The sequence below is a fragment of the Trichogramma pretiosum genome, unplaced genomic scaffold (assembly GCF_000599845.2).
Source record: "Trichogramma pretiosum strain Unisexual culture from Peru unplaced genomic scaffold, Tpre_2.0 scaffold80, whole genome shotgun sequence".
NCBI classification, from domain to species: Eukaryota; Metazoa; Arthropoda; class Insecta; order Hymenoptera; family Trichogrammatidae; genus Trichogramma; species Trichogramma pretiosum.
The window spans coordinates 619,315-638,170 of NW_019641650.1; the positions used below are offsets into that span (position 1 = coordinate 619,315).

Below are 18,856 nucleotides of genomic sequence, written 5' to 3' on the forward strand. Positions count from 1 at the left end.
AATTTATGCTATTTAATGAATAAAAAATCAAACAACACATATAATTCAAGTTTTCAGTAAGCTCTTAAATATTCGAATAGTTTATTCACATTCTTGTGATAAGTAGTAACAATAATGTTATAAAATAACAACAGTAAAAAGAACAATTTTCTTGAATTACAAAAATTTTCGCAGGTGCCTAGCTATTTTTTTAGAAACAATTTTCAATAGCATTCGTGAATTGCTGATAAGAGTTTAGTTACACAGTATAAATTCTGTAAGCTGATTTCATCGACAAATCATTTAATCATTGATCGATAGTAAATAATTGAACAGAATAGAGCTTGGGTTAAGAGTAACGTTTCTAAAAACGTTACGTTTAAACGTATTGTATTAGTAACATACGATAACAAAATTATTAAACTCAATTCAATCTCGCACCTGCGTTTTTTTTTAACAATAGAATAAAATATATATTTTTTTAAAATACTATATCATTCATAATTTTGTAATTACACAATTAACAAAGAGATAATTGAAAATCGTCGATTCGACTTCATTTGATGAAGTCATTACGATATTTTTAATTAATATATGATTTTGAGCGTGAGCGTTCGTAGATAAAAATGTGAAAAAGTCACAAAAAATAGGTATGTAAAAACATTATTGATTTTCTCGTAGGAATAAGTAAAATTTTCGAAAATGGATTGACTGTTATGTGCGTTCGTATAATATAAAGTTTCTTTTTTTTTTTTAATCAATCGTGATTATCGGCGAAACGGCGAGTCACTTTTCTGATGTACACAGCGGCAGTGGCTATTGCTGCTGTCGTTTGATTCCGACGTGCTCAAGTCAAATCGTTAATTCGTCAATTCATCAATAAATACAAACTTGACGAAACCATCTCAACAAAAATTCTACTTACAAAGTAATTACATGTATTCATTGATCTCTCGTAAAATCGGTGACCCCGCTTGATCGGATAAGTTTTAAAATAAAAGTACGTATAATAAGTTTTTCAAGTCCCAGCGCGCGTTCGATGTATATTAAAAGCTGAAAATATTGTGTCAGTTGCGTGGTAAAATTGTTCACGATTTAACATCGTCATCGAGAGAATAAAAAATTGGCTAAGACTTTATTCGCTAAAATAACAATTGCGCCGAGAAGAAAAAAAACGCAACGATTGCAGTATAAGACCGCGATGTTGGATCGTAATCATACTTACAGTTTTGGCGTTAAAAAAAAAAAAAAGGAAAAAAAATTATGCGAACGATCGGTGGCATTGAATTTTACGGGGAGATCGGCACATTGGCAGTAGTAGTAAGATTATCTGTGCGTCACTGAGGCGGATTGAAGTAGTCCCAGTGGTGGTGGTGAGTGACGACGTTCCTCGGCGAGCAGAAGCACGCGAGAATGAGGCCGGCTATGAGCACGAGCAGGGCGCAGATGGCCAGCTCTACTCGGCGGACTTTTTCTTCGCTGGGGAATCCGTCGTCGTCGTCCTGCTGCTGTTGCCGGTTGAATCTAGAAACTACAGAATCGACAAATTGTCTGAGTGCTCGACTGCCGGTCAATCCGAGCGCCCGCAGCAGCTGCCGACTCGTCTCGGCTACACTCGGCTCGACGCCGCTCATATTGTCTACTAGCCCATTGGCAATGCCGTGACGATGGAGATGTTGTTGTTGGTGGTTGTGATGATGGTGATGGTGTTGTAGGTGGTGATGTTCGCGATTTTGATGATCGAGATGGTCGTTAGAAGCAGAAGAATGAGCTAATGAGAAGAACTCCGGGGGCAGGGGAAAGGCTACGTATTGGGACTCGGTGTTGGTGCTGGAATCGACGCTCGGACTCGGGCTGCGAGGTGGTGGCTGTGATGGTGGCGATGGAATTACTGACGATGGAATTATTACCGACGCAGACGCCGATGGATCGGGCGACGGGGAGCGCGAGGAGCCGCTCAGGTACGACATGACAGCACGTTGCGGCCGAGCCCCGTGGCTCGTCACGTGATGATGGGCGTCGGACACGTTGGACTGATCGTCGCAGCAGTCCGCCGCCGCGTTGCTGCCGTCACCGCTACGCAGCTGCTGGAGCACGGCGTCGGGCGTAACCGAGATCACGGGTGGCAGCGACCTTACCGGTGAGGCCGTCTGGCGCAGGGCGCGTCCCGCCTGCGATGATCCACCGGGCGACGCCGAACGCGAGTGGGTCGTCGAGTGCGAGTCTTCCGATCCTGCGGCGGCGGGCCTCGTCGACGACCCGACGTCGTCTCGATCGCTCTGAGGTGGCGACTCCGCCGGCGTGGTGATGATCACGGGCTTCTTCGTGCTCTACGATGCGTTAATTATGTATGCGTGAGCACGATTAGCTCGATCCAAAAAATAATCCGACACTCACCTCGGAAGGGATACCAATGGAACGCAGGTCCGTCGAGGAGCCGCTCTGCGGAAAAACGGTACGGCCCATAGAGGCGGTCGCCTCCTGTTCCGAAGCATGAGGCTCTACCACCAATAGGGGAGTACTTTCCCGTGTGTAGGATCGTCGCAGATCGGGACTCAGATCGATGCGTTCGTTGCTCGTCGACGTGTAAGCGTCTTCCATGACCGATTGGGGCCGAGACTGGGCTGCCGCCACCGCCTCTGTAATGTCACGTTCATCGATAAATTCTATGAATGGATAAAAAATTTTTTTTACGATCCTGTTTAATTAAATAACAAAAAAAAAATACATTTCCAAATGAAAATCTAGAAATTCATACGAAAATGTAGATTTCTGTACAGATTTACAGATTGATTTTCGCATGAAATTTCATCGATCACTTAAAACAAGAAAATGACACGCGGCGCTGTTTCGTTCAACTTACCCAACTGGTTTCTGATGGCAATCAACTCCTGGACAAGAGAGGCGGATATGCCGCCGTCCTGCTCGTTTTTGCTCGACATCTCCGTGGCCGACACGACGATGGCGTCGATTTCCGATGCCGCCACTTTGTACGCCTCCAGCTGGGACACCGTCAACCGGTCGACCTTGAGATCGGCAACTTCAAGGCTGGGGATCCTCAGCGGCTCGTCGCCGGAGAACAGTGCGGCTCGAAGCATATCCAGCTGGGACAAATCGAATACCCTGGATCTGTCTGGCGCCGGTGATTTAGAATCCGTCCCATCGTAATCTAAGAACGAGCATGGATGCGTGAACGAAAATTCGATCATATCGTAAAAACGAAACTCAGAATCAGTGCGAAACTCACCGGTACCGTCCGGTCTGTGTCTGGCGTGGGAGGCGCCGCTGCCGGGCCTCGGTGGTATGGGCGGCGTGCTCGCCGAGACGCTCTTGAAGCTGCCCGCCGAGGGACTCGGGACGCGCTCCGTGCTGATGAGCACCTGGGTCGAGCCCGACCTCGAGGGCGTCATCACGAGCTTGCCCGTGACCTCCTCCTCGACGATGAGATCGTCGCCGAGGGGATCGGTCTGCGTCGAGGCGATCGTCTCCGTGTAGTCGGGCGTTATCTCGCGCGGCAGACTCGTGCGCCTGAAGGACTTGCGATGGCGGGGCGGACGGGGCGGCGCCGGCAGCGGCCGACCGTGCATCCGATTGAGCACCTCGTCGCTGCGCAGCACGTCGCTCTGATAGTAGCCGTCGTCGTGCTCGAGCGAGTAGTCGGCGTCCATGAAGGGGATCGATTCGCTCGATTTCCTGCAGCACAACGCCATATCGCACCACCTTTTGTTACCGATTTCTCACGATCGTCGCGTGAAAACTTACCTCATGGATTCCGACCTGGCAGACCTCAGAGTACCAGCCGCGTGAGAGTAGGTCTTCGGGCTTCTCTTGGCCTCGTGCTTCGAGGGTCTCGGAGTCGTGGCGAATTTACCCTGCTGGCGTTTTCTCCTCGGGGGTGGTGCTCTCGGAGGCTTGTCCTTGCGCTCGATTCGCGCGTAACCCGGCAGGCTTGGCTCGCGCGACGACGAGTCGCGCGGCAATACCGGCGCGTCGAAGTCGCCGGGCAGGGAGTCGGCGCCGTGCGACGTGCGGTCGTCCTCGAAGATCATCGAGGCGGTTCGAGAGCGCGTTCGTTTCGGCGGGATCGGGGTGCCTGCGACGGTGGCGGCGGCTCGTCTCGTGGTGGGCTGCTCCTCGAGCGATCGTTCGATGTAATCCAGCTCGTCGATGGCACGACTTTGACGATTCCTTTCGTTGCCGTTCGGCGGAGGACTCGGCGGTGGCGTTGGAGGGATTTTGTCGACGGATTGGTGGGGCGACGCGTTGTCGGGATAGCCGTTGCAGAGATTGCTGTCGTTGGTCCTTATGCTGAGCGATAAAAAGATGTTCAAGATATTGTTTGCAAAAATAGTACCGTAGATAATTGATCGGAGTTACAAATAAAGGACTTGAAACAAATTGAATGGCTCGAAAATGTATAAACGTGAGACATTTAATTAATTGTTAAAAACATTGAAGATCGATTGGAAAGTCGAGATACACTGATTGTTTAGTTACCATAATTAATACAAGGTTCAAGAAGCCATCATTTTATAAAATACATTACTAATTGATAATCATGACGCGCGAAGAAGCCGACGGCATTGTTTCCAAAGACGCTTTCTCGGGAATAGCTAGCGGGGATCTGCGTTATTGTGCATTTAATATAAAATAAAATAATAATTGTGTGAAAATATGGTTTTAGAAAATCGCCCATCAGTTTCGAAAGAGTCACGCGCTCACCTGAGACTAGACGACTGGTGGCTCGTACGGAATCTCTTCCTTCTGCTGGGCGCCATGGGGCTGGGCTTCTGCTCCGCCAGTTCTTCGGCGGCGCTCGAGCCCTCCATCGACACGAACATGATGTTCTGCTCCTCGGGCAGCAGGCTCGAGCTCCTCAGCGACGTCCTGGACTTTCTGCGCTGCGGCTTGATCACCACCAGATCGTCGAGGGCGGGTTCGCTCGGCATCCTCGTCGTGTCCGAGTCCTTGCTCGGCGTCGACTCGGTCTGATAGACTACGCGATGGGTCGCCTGCAGACTGCTGGCCCGCTCGATGGAGCTGCGTCGCCGGAACGACTCGGGGCTGCGCTGCAGCGAGCTGTGATCTCGCTTGGGCGCCTGAGGGGCTTTGCTGTCGGCGCCGATGGACGACTCGCCGAACGACTCGACGGACTCCTCCTTGCGCTTGCGACGCTGAGGACGCTTGGGTGGACTGTCTTGGACGGCAGCGGTGGCGTTGTTGCGAGGTCGGATGGCATCTCTGCGCGAGCGTCGAGTGAAAAAAAAAACGAGTCGAGAATATAAGATACCCGCTGAATCAGCTGTAGTGTGCCTACAGGGTGGTTACGTAGCTACTTTTCGAGGGGTGATTCGAAGAGGGGAGTAGAAACGCGTACACAGTACGAGGTATTTAAATTCAGCAGCAAGGGACTCGTTTTGTAATTCTTTTTTTTTCACCAACTCGCAAGGGGCTCATTCTATTTCTTTATGCGCACTTACCTGATCTCGTCGATCAGCTGGAATCTCATGTTTTCCTGGCTGATGCCCTTGGCGCGCAGGAAAAACTCGTCCGAGCCGATCTCCTCGATGACGCCGCGACGGCGACGCTCGCACGAGCTGCCGCTCGACTGCTGGATCTCCCGGTCCGAGCGCATCGACTCCTCGTCCTCCGAGTGCTCGATCGAGTCGTCGATGTGCTGAATTCCAAAGTCTCGCGGGTCCACGGCCGGGAACGAGCCATCGTACAGGCTCTTCAGGTGAAACGCCGAGCTGTCCTTCTGTGGAACAAAGCAAAAATTCGATTTGTGAGTTTTAAACATTAAATCGATCACGATTACATTTTCTAATTTATCGAAGCTCACTCTGATTATGAGTAATATTTTCTTTATGAATTTCATGATTTTTATTATACCGAATTATAAATAATCAAATTTAACTTAAAAGAATATTCGCTACGGTAAAAGTCTATTCGAGATTATACGCGAAGAATCCGAAATAATTCGCGATCCTCGGCGGCTTGTTATTCGTCCGGCCTCTTTCCACGATTCAATGATACTGAATAACTCCTATAGTGATAAGTCGCTGCTTGGACGCGATGTAAACAAAATTTCGGCACCAATTTATACACACGCAATGGAGAAGCTCGAGCATAATAGGATATAGATATCGCACTCACCGTGTTGTCGGCCGGGCCCCGCTCCTCGTGGCTTCTGGCTCTCTGCACGGCGATGTCGCGCGCCCCCGGGTCCCGGACGGGCGCCTTGCCGTAGCTCAACTCTGGATCCTGAGGGGTACATACATGTTAAAATCCGTCAGAAAAAAGCCCTTGGCAATCTGCCGTCATCTGCCTGCGATTAGTCGCAAGCTATATATATTTAATTAATTAATCAATTGAATTATATATCGTGCACATTGCGAATCTCGCTCTATTTTTTTATTTCATTTTTTATTTTATTTTACATACTCAGACGGCAAATAACAGTTAATTTATCCTAAAGTATATCACTGGCAAGTCAGTATTAATATCTCATCACTCTCATGTTGCACAAGATGCAAATGGAAAAACTCGATAAAAAAACACAACTATTACAGATTCTAGAAAGTTTCGTTTTGTTATTCACAGACATTCCTTTGGTCATAATTATTTTCTAGTTTTTATCAAAATACTGCGTGTAGGTCTTCTCAAAATATGGATATTATCTATTATTCTTCAAAGTGCTCGAAGCCTGTCGGCTTTTTCGATGAGTTTAAAGATTCCTCGGTCATTCGCAATGCAATGATTTTTTGGGTATACACAATATTAAACTTTTACAAAAATATATGAACGTGCACACTGGAATTGCGTGTCTTATGGATCACGCAATTTTTTTTTAATGTAGTTATGCAATATATATTTATGTAACAATAGTGTAAGAATAATGTAATAAAGGCAGATTGCGGGTGACAAAGAGCTTGAAAAATTGGTACTTCAGCTATTATATGTATTAAATGTATAAAAGTATAATATTCAAGGAAAAAGGCTAGTAATCAAAATTATGGTCAACGACGGAATCAAACTATGTATAATATATAGTGAATTATAATTTAGTTTGCGCAGGAAGATGCTGCATTCTATATTATATACACGAAAAAACGCCACCTAGCACTAAACTCATAACAAATACATATATAAATGTATATATATGCATATATTATAATAGCTTATGCGTCAAGTCGTAATATATGTATATGTATAGATGTTATATATCTGCATGTATACATAAACGTGCACTGCCAAAAAAAAGTCTAGAGTTCAAGTCCTTTTACTTGTGTTATTCACTCCTCTAAATATATATGTATCACTTTGGTAAACAGCCTTGCACATAATTATACCAAAAAAAAAAACAGAATAAAAGATGCCGCCATACATGATTATTTTTTACGTGGATATAACAAAATGTAGCGTTGTTATACAGAATTATCAAAAGAGTTCGCATGTCAACAATCTATTAGGCAATTCAACGAATATATATATTTGTAAATAGTGCAAGAGATATTATATGCATGATGAACAATATATTTTGTTGTTTATTGCACGAATTTTGAAAAATATACAGAAGCGGACATATTATGTTTTACGTATAATATTACGGAATTAACACTGAGAGTAAGAAAAAAAAGTCGTGCCTAAGCTATGATATATATTGTAAAAGTACGATAACTGCTGCATGTCGCATATCTAATCACTGCCAAATTGTCACATATGTTATATATATAATTATTTATTATATACAGAGAGGCGATAGTATAGAAAGTTCATTCTATGGTATTATATTAATTATAAACATACAAAAAAGTATCACCAGAAATAATTGTTGCAATTGCGAGTAGAGAGGCAAAGTGAGAAAAAAACATTCACAAGAGCGGTTTGTACATGGAGAGTTGGATATCTGCACAAATTGCCTAGATTTTGTAAATGCGGTAATGAGACTATTATTTTTTTTTTTATTGACGAGCATTCCCAATTGTTATTGACTGATTTGCTACTACACACTTGCGTGGATCAACAAACTGTTTTGGTGCTTACTTTGTTATTAAAACTTTGTTGTTTTTTTTTGTACATACTCTTGCATTTTATTAGATACTTCAATAATACTGATCTAGTGGAGAATATGCTCAATCAACAATGCTGGGTATACATTATGACGTATCTAATGTAATGTTACCAACAATTAAAGAAAAACCCTCAACCATTGATAGTATTATTATTTATGTTTTCGTATGCAGGTGCAAAATTCCAATAACGTGCAAGTACATAATAATCATTAAACGATGATGTATCATTCCAAGCCAGGTTTGTCGATCTTGCGTGATAATAAAATGAGAGAAGAAACTTGGATGCAAATTCTCAACAGCCATAATAATTAATCAAAGTTCAACATCTCGACCATATGAGTCTCGCTCGGCTTACGTTTTGCGGTTGCGTTTTATTATTTTTTACAGCCTAAAAGTGATGCACAATATAATGTTATTCCAAAACACTAAATCGTCAAATATGCGGCCTCTATTTGGATACTTCGTGATATATATCAGCAACACAGCAATATGAATCAAAATTCATCAAATGTTTTTCTATCTATATATAAATTTATATATACGCGTACGTGTGTATATATATATATATTTTTTCAATGCATATATAGATATAAAATCTAGCACATTCGCTTATGCAAAATATCTAAGTTGTATTAGTTTGTTCTTGCCTTCTAGGATGATTCTCAACTGTACAAGTCAATTTACGAAAAAACCCCGGGCGATCAATCGGTCAATCAATCGGTGCAACTAAAAACGTGCATGAAAGATTTTGGTTTTTTTTTTATTTTGTTTAACATTCGGGAGTAAAGCTTGTTTTTTTTTTGTTTTATGCCACGCATGATATGAGAAGAAACTTGCATGGATTACAAAGTGAATAATAATAACAATTGTTTATACAAGAGACAACAGGTCCAATTTATATATATAGCTCTATTAGTTACGTGAAAAAGTTATAACAATATCACAGCCTCTAGAATAGTAATAAAATATGTATATATAAAGAACATCACACACTGCAGCCTTCATTCTATAAAATAGGTACGTATCAAAAAGGCGGACATTACAGAAAAATATATAGATATTATATATATTTATATATTTGTATATACTCTAGTTGTATATCACAGCAATGTAATATTCATGACAGAAAATGTAGCTATATTATTTATCAATGGTGAAGGATCACTGAGAAAGATGCAAAGCATATAGAAAAAATAGTTCGAACATTCCAAAATGGTTATTTACTCTGGTGAGTATAATAATGTATATCTGCATCTAAACACAATACTGACACAATACCGGCACAAACAGCATAATGATATTTCCGGAAACAACGTCGTCCTTGCGGGATAAATGCAACACAATTTTGCCATTGCCATGAATTGATTTTGGTTATTATAAATGGTGCCAACAAATGCCAATAAACAACAGATGGTATATAACATTCCGCAAATATATTGTTTTAGCTAAGTCATTCGCTTCCATGAACAGAAAACAAACCCTTCAACCAATTATATATATAGTACGCATCAGTGCATGATAAGTGAAAAAAAACGTGCAACAAATGTCTCATCACCGTTTTTTTTTGTAGTTGTAGTTGTAATATATCTGCATATATAAAGTGTAATCATAGTAGTAAGTAATAGAAGTAGTAGTTACATATACTCAATAAATAAAGCAGGAATAATCATTACAAATGTACAAATCACTGCGCTAAACAACACGGAAAATGGTGGAGAAGTGTTTTTAGTCTCGAGTCGCCTCCTGCATATTCCATTATTAAAATTAAACAAAATCCAACGCCTATTAAATATAATAATAACATGATTAGCCATCACCATAATGAATAACAAATTTACATGACACAATTTGTAATGGAAATAATAATATAGAAATAATAAAAGAGTAGTAGTAATAATAATAATAATAATAATAATAATAATAAAATTTAAATAACTTAAACATTTTTAAAAAGTGAAATCCAAATGAAAAATTAAATCACAATACCTACATGCCCATTTCCAGCACTAGCCCACTTTGATAATAATAATAAACAAAAAAAGTAAATCGTGCAAGATAGCGGTATAAAAAAAAAGAACATCAAGCAGATTACGGCAGATTACGAAAGACTATTATTCCCAAGAGATTTTAACATGTATGTACCACCTTTAAGCTGGCTCCGTAGGATCGGTCCTCGTCCTCCTCGAGCGGCACGCTCGCCTCCTCCAGGTCGTAGTTCTTCCTCGAGGCCGTCTCCCAGGGCATCTGCTCGTCGTCCTGCGATGTCTGCGGCTTCAGCGACAGCCTCGGCTCCTCCAGGGACGGATGTCGCCAGGGCCTCGAGCGATCCACGCTGCCCTCGGGCTCGGGGAAGTGATGCTGCGGGGCCGTGTCCCCGAAGCGCTGGGACCAGCGAGCCACCAGAGACTGGCCGGCCTTCTTCACTCGCGGAAACGTCGACCAGGACTCGGTCGACTGCGCGCGAGACTCCTTGGGCGACGAGGTGGCGAACTCCTCGCCGCTGGCCTTGGCTTTGGCTTTGCGTTCGAAAATTTTCGGCCGAGGATAGGTCGAGAAGTCGAAGATGCTCCGACGTTGCTGAGCTCCTTCCTCGGCGGCGACGGCAGCCGTTTCGACGCTCTCTTGAGTCTGTGTACGTTCCAAATTCTGACTGATTAGTATCGACGTGCCAAGTGCGCACCGATACACTTTTCCAATTATACTTACCCTTGTGACGCGCTGCGACGCACTGCGTCTGACGCGATTGAACGATTTTGGCATCTGGATATTTGGCTTCTTCAGGTGGCTCCTCAACTTCGTAGTATCGGGCATGTTGAACTTTGGACGGTCGGGAAGATTAAATTTCGGCCTCTCCGGTAGGTGGAATTTGGATTTGTCGGGCAGGTGAAATTTCGATTTGTCAGGCAGGTGAAATTTCGGGCGTTCCGGCAGGGCCATTCGAAAGCGTTCCAAGCGGCTGGCTTTTTGCTCGGCTCTGGGCGAGGGTGGGACGGTCATTGTCTTTGGCTTGGGTTTCATGGGCTTGGCCATGGTCGGCGTTTTCGCTCGTCTGCCGAACGTCGGCTTCTGGATGCTGCTGAGTCTCGAGTGTATTCGACCGGCTTGATTTTTCAGTCTTTGCTGGAAGTCGCGGGCGCCTCGGCGAAGGGGAGATTCAACATTGGCTGCTGCTGCTTCGTCGATCTATAAATTCACAAAAGTTACTTGCATCACTTTGATGTTGTGGACAACTAAAAATTTTAAATAAGTGCGTGTGAATAACCATTTAAAAAATGCCAAATTAAAATATTTTATACGTGACCGCGAGTTGGATTATTTTTTGGTGATTTTTCTGTTAATAATTTGAACATTCATGTTGAAAATATTAAGTGCATTTTAAATGATTTAAAAATGACAAGTTAGTTGTTTCAAAAAATTTCGAACAGTTTTCAACAATTTTGAACATGATAATACCACTTCAAGCCTCCACCGCTAGGTGGCAAGTACCTTTATCAGTAAATCCGCAAGTGGTTAAGTAAAATTAACTCTATAAGTCAAAGGATATATTCTAATTACAAATTTTAACTTGTGTAAACTGTAACTACACAATTGTACTACCAAAATTTTTATTTTACTTTTAACAAAGTAAAAAGCTATGCTAGTTCAATATTAATAGTTTATTTGCTGTTACTTGAAGCTTTCGATGAAAAGCTCTTTAATTTGCTATCTGTTTCTAAGAATAGTTTGTTCTATGCTCAAACTGAAAGATGCAATAAAACAAAACCAATTGCTAGTCAGCGATTCCGAGCTCGTTCTCGAACAAAATAAATAAGAGCAAGGCAAGTGTTAACGATATTTCGTGTTTTTTTTTCTCGTTGCAATAATAATGATTACAATAGCTTTCTTACCAAACTTTGCTTTCTCGTTTCGGCCTCCTGTCTGGCTTCCTTGATAGCCGCAGCCAACTCGAAGTTGTGCTGTCTGTGCGCTCCACTGATCGGCGGTCGCGACGACGACGCGGACGACAGCTCCTCGTCGTCCCCCAAAGTGTCGATCGTCTGGTCGCCCAGATTTTTTCCAGCCATGGCGTTGTCCTCGATGCTGCCGTCCAGCGGCACGATCACGTCGCCGTCGAGTATGAGGGCCCGCTGCTGAAAACGGTAGCGGTCCTCGATGCTGTCGTCGCTGTCCGCGACGGCCGTGTCGGTGATCTTGACCACGGGGGCGACCATGCGGACCGCCACCGTGCTCGACGAGAGCGCCAGCCGCACCACCGGCTGACCGACCGGCTCATACTCGTTATCGCTGTCGATCAAAAAATAAGCAAAGCACGAGGATTTCTCGATTAATTTTTACGCTCACTTTTTTTACGTAAAATTTGTGTAAGAATACATTTTAAGCGTCGGAGCTCTAATCATAGCAAATCTATAAATTATATCTATTTTGGAAATTGGCATTGAACTTAAGGATCGGTCAGAACGCGAAATCCCGATTTATTTAAAATAAAGTTGACTACCGATCGATTGACAAGCAAATGCGAATTATAAAACTACGTTATAAACCTCCTTTGATGTTTCGTTTCTGTTTTATTTTCAACTTTGAAAAATAAACACGAGATCTGTCTAGCGTGTAACAATAACATTTGCCATGGATCTAAAATGTCTAGATGATTATTTTTGATTCATCATTCAACGTCAATCGAATGAAAGCCGCTATAAGGACGTATGGACTATGTCAAGAAAAGTTGAAATTCTACATTAATTTTAAAATATCCATTTAAAAAATGATCAATTCCGAAATGAAATTCGTTTGTACGGTCTGAAAAAAATTCCAATAGCAAAATAGTATCATCTTTTTCAACTCGGTCAGATATGAGGAGCGCTAATTTCGAACGGATGTTTTCAAGTTATTTGCGCCACGGTGCTAATATATTTTCGCTCCCGTTTCTCGTGCATCTGGATATTGCATACGTGCGCGCGATCGCAGTGTGGCTTGGTTTCAATTAAGTTCAACTGATTTATGAAACTGATTCTCAAGCTGTGTACCAATAAAATGTTTGCTATACCTGAGAACATTATTGGTACACAAATAATAAAAATTAAACAATAACTTAATTTAATGCCTTATAAAAATAACACACGGAGCTTCTTAAAAATAAAATAAAAATTAGTAAAAAATATAAAAGCATACTTCATCGAATGATCAACAAAGGTGATAAATTGTATAAAGTAAAGTAATAATGAACGATCACAACGACAACAATAACAATAACAACAACAACAACAACAACACTTATTGTCAGCAGAAAAAATAGCCGATTGGTAGATATATAGCTGCGTCGAGTGTTGCAAAAGCGGTAGGCACAGAGAGAGTTAGTTTCACTACGGCCGCAAGCGCAGAAAAATCTCTAATATCGCGCGTATATAAGTCGAGATGAAACTTTACGCATGACGATTCGCGGCTAATTTCTCTTCCTCGACACTGGCGACGATGTGCAGCTTGTTCTTCATAATTCCTCGCGATTCGATATCAATTGCCACGAAAAACTTTAACGACGCGGGGTCAGGGGTCGGCGTTGGTCGAATGAACAAACTGCAACCGTGTTTGGGGTCAAATTCGGCCGATCGAAGTGCGCTCGAGCGTATCCATCGCGACACTACTGCAGTCGACAACGGCCGCAGCTCGTAGGTACCGGTGTGCGCCGTATAATCACACATCGGCCGTATACGAACACATAGTTCACCGCGACGAGGTTCTATAGATAGACGTGTAGCTCTAGTCTACGGGCCTTAAATAGATGGTCAACGTACGTGTCGTCTCTCATTGGGGCTGCATATACACCTCTCTTCGCGCTGTGCAGCAGTAACAGCAGAGAGACGATGAGAATCCGGGTGAAAAAAGGCGCCTATAAGGCAAACGACTCGCTCGGCATTTTCCTATGCACGCATATGTACTGTTCCGAGACTCCGCGGCCGTGAACTCGCACTCGTGTGCGGAGATTCTCTCTCGAGAGCCTTTAATTTTAAACTAGCCAGCACATGCCTGTCCGACTCCTATACACATACACACACGCAACGCATAACAAATTAGCAAGAGAAAAACGAACTACTGCAGTCGCTTTTGTTTTTCGACTTATATTCTCTACTACTACTACTATTGCGAGGCAGAGAGAAAGAGGTGAAAATAGATCGTTGCTGTACACGACGGTATATGCGGCAGAGATGACGATGCGCCACATGGAAGAAAAGAGAAGAATCGCACGAAGGTGATGCGCAAGCTGCGACGTCGATGATCGCTCGTCAACCGTCGTCGCGTCCTGACAGTTGAGCTCACGGGAGCTTTCATTTAGTGGCTCAATGGAAACATCGTCGGAACGTCGAAAAAATATACTACGTTTTTCGCAAAGAAAATATAGTCGAACGTGTTGCTGCTGCTCCTCCAAACGAAAAGTAGGTAAAAGCTCGTCTGACACGGATTAGTCGAGATGGGCGAAAAAACATAAATATCGCCAAAAACAAAACTCTCTATAGCTGTGCTTATTGAAGTGTTCACCAACAGTCGAAATTTTCTAAAACGTACTTGCAGTGGTACGTTTCTCATTAAAAGTGTATACGATATACGTCAATGAGTAATGAGTACTGACATGCATATAGCGCAGCCATCTATGCCGCATTACATTATTTCGCTGAAAAGCTTTGCGTGCCCAAGCGCGTTAGTACATAACTATGCTCGCGCTGCGGCGTTAATGCCTAGCTGCTGTTACTTTGGTGCAAAGCGACCACCACCACGAGGTTCAATCACCTATACTGCAAATCTCGAGGAATATCTAAGCTCTTTCGCGCGCGCAAGGCGATGTACACGACGACGACGATCGATCTGTTGGCGGAGCTGTTGTGTGTCGGTGTGCACGTATGCCTAGACCTATACTATACGGCGCTTGCAAGCTCCCCTAGCGCAAAGTCGAGACTCTGTATTATAAGCGCAAACACACGTACACACATATATACATAGTTGGAAGGATTGGAAGAGAGGCCGAGAACATAGCGACGTAAATTTTCCACAAAAGCCAAGTACAAAAGAACGAGTAGTAGTAGTAGCTGCCAGCAGAGAGGAGAACGTGTACTGTAGCACTCTTTGCCGCGCGACATACGTAAATATAGATGTACGAGCTGAAACACTGCTGGACTGCGAGCGCATGCATGAGTTATATGTAGTGCGTGCGTATACAAGAGAGAGGAACAGAGAGAGAGAGAGAGAGACATACACAGAGAGAAAAGAAAAAAAGAAGCAAAGTACGTACCGAGTGGAGTGCTAAAAGCAAAGTCGCGAATTAGGCTCGAAAAGCAAAAGAATGACGACGAGCTTGACGCACGAAAATAGTCGGCAGAGATGCACGACGACGACGACGACGATCGAGCGGTGGAATTGCCACTAGCTGCTGTTGCTCCGTAATGCTCCATACTTGCGAGTATTCGTGTTAAACGCGTATCATACAGTAGCGCGACTTACATAACTGCGATGCGGAACGATTTATATTTATCGACACACCCCGAGCGTATGTGTGCTTACAGCGGCGGCGTCGTCGGCAGCGGTCGCGGGGGTGCAGCCGCGCAAACGATTCGTTACAATTCGTCGAAATCACCGCTGCGGGCGGAGGATCGAAGAGGGCCGCTATCGATGTAGGTATATAAACTTGGCACGGCCGCAGAGCACCAGCGCGAATATATATCTTTGACGCCTGCACGAGATACAACTATCAAGAGGCCATTGCTCGTTCGCGACGACGACGACGACTACTACCCTTACCGCAATCTGAACGTAACCCTCTTCTCGCGGCTGAGCATATCGTCGGACTGTGCGGCCAGCACGCAGCAGCGACGCGAGAGAATAGGGTGTGCGGCGGGTGTGATCGATACGACGACGCGGCGTCGAGTTGGGGCGCGCAGGCGAACCACCCCCTCTGTTATATCGTTCATGTAGTAGAACAACTCACCCCATTGCGGCACCGTTGGGCCGCGACTGCGTGAGCTGCTGCTGCTGCTGCTGCTGTCTATTGTTGTTACCGGCTGCCGGTCTCTGCCACACGGTTCTGCCGCCGGCTGCTGCCGCGGGCCGCCTGTTGTTGGCGTACGCTGCTGCGGCAGTAGAAGCGGATTTGACGTTGGCGAGGTGAGGCGGGGGCCTCTTGTTGGCCGCCAGAAGCGCGCTTCGCTCCGGCAGCAGCGAGTAGCTCCCGAAGTACTGGCAGGCGCAGCGCACCTCCGGAGTCTTGGCGGCGGTGGCGCCCGACGTCGTCGTCGCCGACAGACTACGCCGCAGCGGACTCGCCGTCGGAGCCGCGCCGTTCGTACGCCCGCGCGTTTGCTCCATCGTATATATTTTATTCTATATATTCTCGCTCCCACCACCCGAGCCTGCTATATATGTGTATAGCTTAGGCTTCCAATATGCGGTGCAGCTGCTGCTGGATGCGTGCCGCCGCCGCTGCTGATTTCGATGTTGAGCCGGGCTCGAGCTACTTCAAATCTCTTGCACTTACCGTCTAAAAATGTATTTTCGGCGCCGCGACTACTCCACTCGACGTCTTCCTTCGTTGGCATCCTCCTGTCGCTCCTCGAGGCACAGACAGTCACCTGCAGCATCGCAATTTCAAGGCTCGGGTTATACATTTTTCGTGCTCGTCGCGGACTCGTTTTTGTCGTCTTCGCTTATAATGATTTCGCCGACTTGAAAATGACAATTGTAAACAAGTGTGATACTATGATAGTCAATTGCAACAAGCTGACGCGGCGGCGTTTCATCAAACTGTGTACAAAGTGGACAAAAAAAGTCACCTCGATAAGCATGAATAAGCTATCGTCCGAAACAAAAAACAAACTACAAGAGGCACACGATTTCGGTCTATTTGACATCGATGCGCGCGCGCGCGTTGGCGCCGATTTCGCAATCGAAAGTCGCTTTTCTGCGCGGCACACGCCACGCTTGCCCAAGCACGTGCAACCGATCGACTTCTCGAATGCTGCTGCTCCGCAATTGTGTTTTCGAATGCGTTCGGTGGTGGCGGCGACATGGAGGCCACATATTGCACGCGGCTCGTTCGGCCGGAACGGCGTTTTCCACACGATATGAAAATCATAGAACCGATGCTGGTCGAAGCGAATAAAAAAAAAAGACCGAAAGGCCGATTCACAGCCTCAAAACAAAGACGAACTCGAGGCTCGCTCGGTAAAAATATGGCTGCACGGAAATTTAAAGACCTGCCAATAGCAACAAGAATAGATCACAATTGCATGCCGTAATCGATAGCCAATTATCGTTCGCTATTTTTAAACGTCTGACAGATGCTTTTCCAAATAGCGAGAGCAACTTTGTACTATCGACACAAGTATACATAGCTCCGTACTAACCGGTCACTAAACAGCAAACAAACCAATACCCGATCTTATCAATTTCGTTCGACATGCTTTCCATTCGCTGCGGAAGGTATAGTGCACGTCCCACACGCTCGGGCGGCCTCTCTCTCTCGTGGAACGTCGATATCAAGCACTGCGCCCGACCGACTGCATTATATACACGTTATGTAAAAGAAAATAAATAATGTCGCTCCATGCGATATAATAATATTTGAATAAATGCAGAGAGCAAAAAGTAAAATCGTGAAAACGTCGTCTATACGTGTACGCGCGACTGGCCTTGAACAATTGGCTGTCCTCCGCGCGCCTACACACACAGACGATACACAGAAGCAGCTATACGCTCATACTACGCGGCTATATTATGCGATTCGATCACTGGCTCCGCTTTATTCTCGTGTTATTGTATTTTACATAAACCTAATTGCCATACGTCCGCGAATCGCGAGTGATTATGCGAAAGTAGCCACGAAAAACTCCATGACATTGGTGATCTGCAGACAGACGTCGGCGCTGTGTAAAACAATTTGCGAACGATCGACAACGATTTGATGGTGATGATTCGCACTCACTACAACTCGAATTCGGCACACTTTATCAAGCTTTTCTTTTCTATCAAATCGACACTTTTCACTCTGACGATCGTGGAAAATAATCGAATCACAATCTAACACTAAACTGACATTTTTCTGCACGGCGATCTTCGCAAAACTTCGATAGCACTCGGCGATGTCTGGATCACGTTGGACCCCATCCAGACGGGGTTCGCAGGGTTCGCAGGGTTCGTTTATATCATACGGGGATGGGAAATACGCGGGAAACGAGCGAGAGAGAAGTTCGGCGCGTCGCGGCCTTGAGTAAGCTTTTAGGCAAGGTCGCGTCGACGGCGAGCGACTCTCTCTCTCTCTCTCTCCGCGCTCGACTCGAAGAGAGACAACTACAACGGCACTGCGCCACTGACCGCGGCGCGCGCGATCGTAACTCGCGTTTCTCGATCTGCGAGCTCGCAACGCGTATCTTCGCTCGCAACTCATATTGCAACTATATGCGCAGGGTTATCTCTCTGTCTCTCTTTCTCGTTAAAGCCCAGATGAGCTCGAGTCTTTGTGTGTGTGTGTGTGTGTGCCTATGCGTCTTTTCAAGATCTCAGGCGCGCAAAAACTTTATTATACCTAGAGAGATCTGGCGAAGCGAGGTGTAAATTCGAAACGCGCGGCAGTGTTGACACTGGCTGTTTTTGCTATACACGAGCGCGCGATTCATTGGGTAGCTAGCTTACTGTACTTGAAACATTGTGTATGCAGATTGCCGTTTGTAGATCGCTATCTGTAAAGGCATTTTTGGCTCATTAGCTTGCTCACTCGCTTGAAACACTTTTATCGTGACGATCTGAAAATATTCAATTGCTAT

At 44.7% G+C, this 18,856-nt stretch overlaps 1 protein-coding gene across 8 annotated transcripts; it reads right to left on the reverse strand.

Annotated features, from left to right (window-relative positions):
• Positions 1 to 50: 50 nt before the first annotated feature.
• On the reverse strand, positions 51 to 18,410 carry LOC106649756. Of its 8 annotated transcripts, none has more exons than XM_023459916.1 (15): positions 18,130 to 18,410; positions 16,027 to 16,666; positions 11,942 to 12,338; positions 10,761 to 11,237; positions 10,200 to 10,682; positions 6,136 to 6,243; positions 5,460 to 5,737; positions 4,702 to 5,220; positions 4,526 to 4,603; positions 3,742 to 4,287; positions 3,227 to 3,672; positions 2,843 to 3,148; positions 2,377 to 2,645; positions 2,118 to 2,309; positions 1,336 to 1,510 (listed from the first exon to the last, which is right to left on the reverse strand). In XM_023459916.1, exons 2-15 carry the CDS (start codon positions 16,401 to 16,403, stop codon positions 1,436 to 1,438), a joined length of 4,551 nt encoding a protein of 1,516 aa, XP_023315684.1. In that variant the 5' UTR covers positions 16,404 to 16,666; positions 18,130 to 18,410; the 3' UTR covers positions 1,336 to 1,435. The 8 variants fall into 8 exon arrangements, with proteins under 8 accessions (XP_014222834.1, XP_023315679.1, XP_023315680.1 ...); XM_023459915.1 differs by having other exon boundaries at positions 1,890 to 2,309; XM_014367348.2 differs by having other exon boundaries at positions 51 to 2,309; positions 2,377 to 2,618.
• Between the last annotated feature and the right edge of the window lie 446 nt (positions 18,411 to 18,856).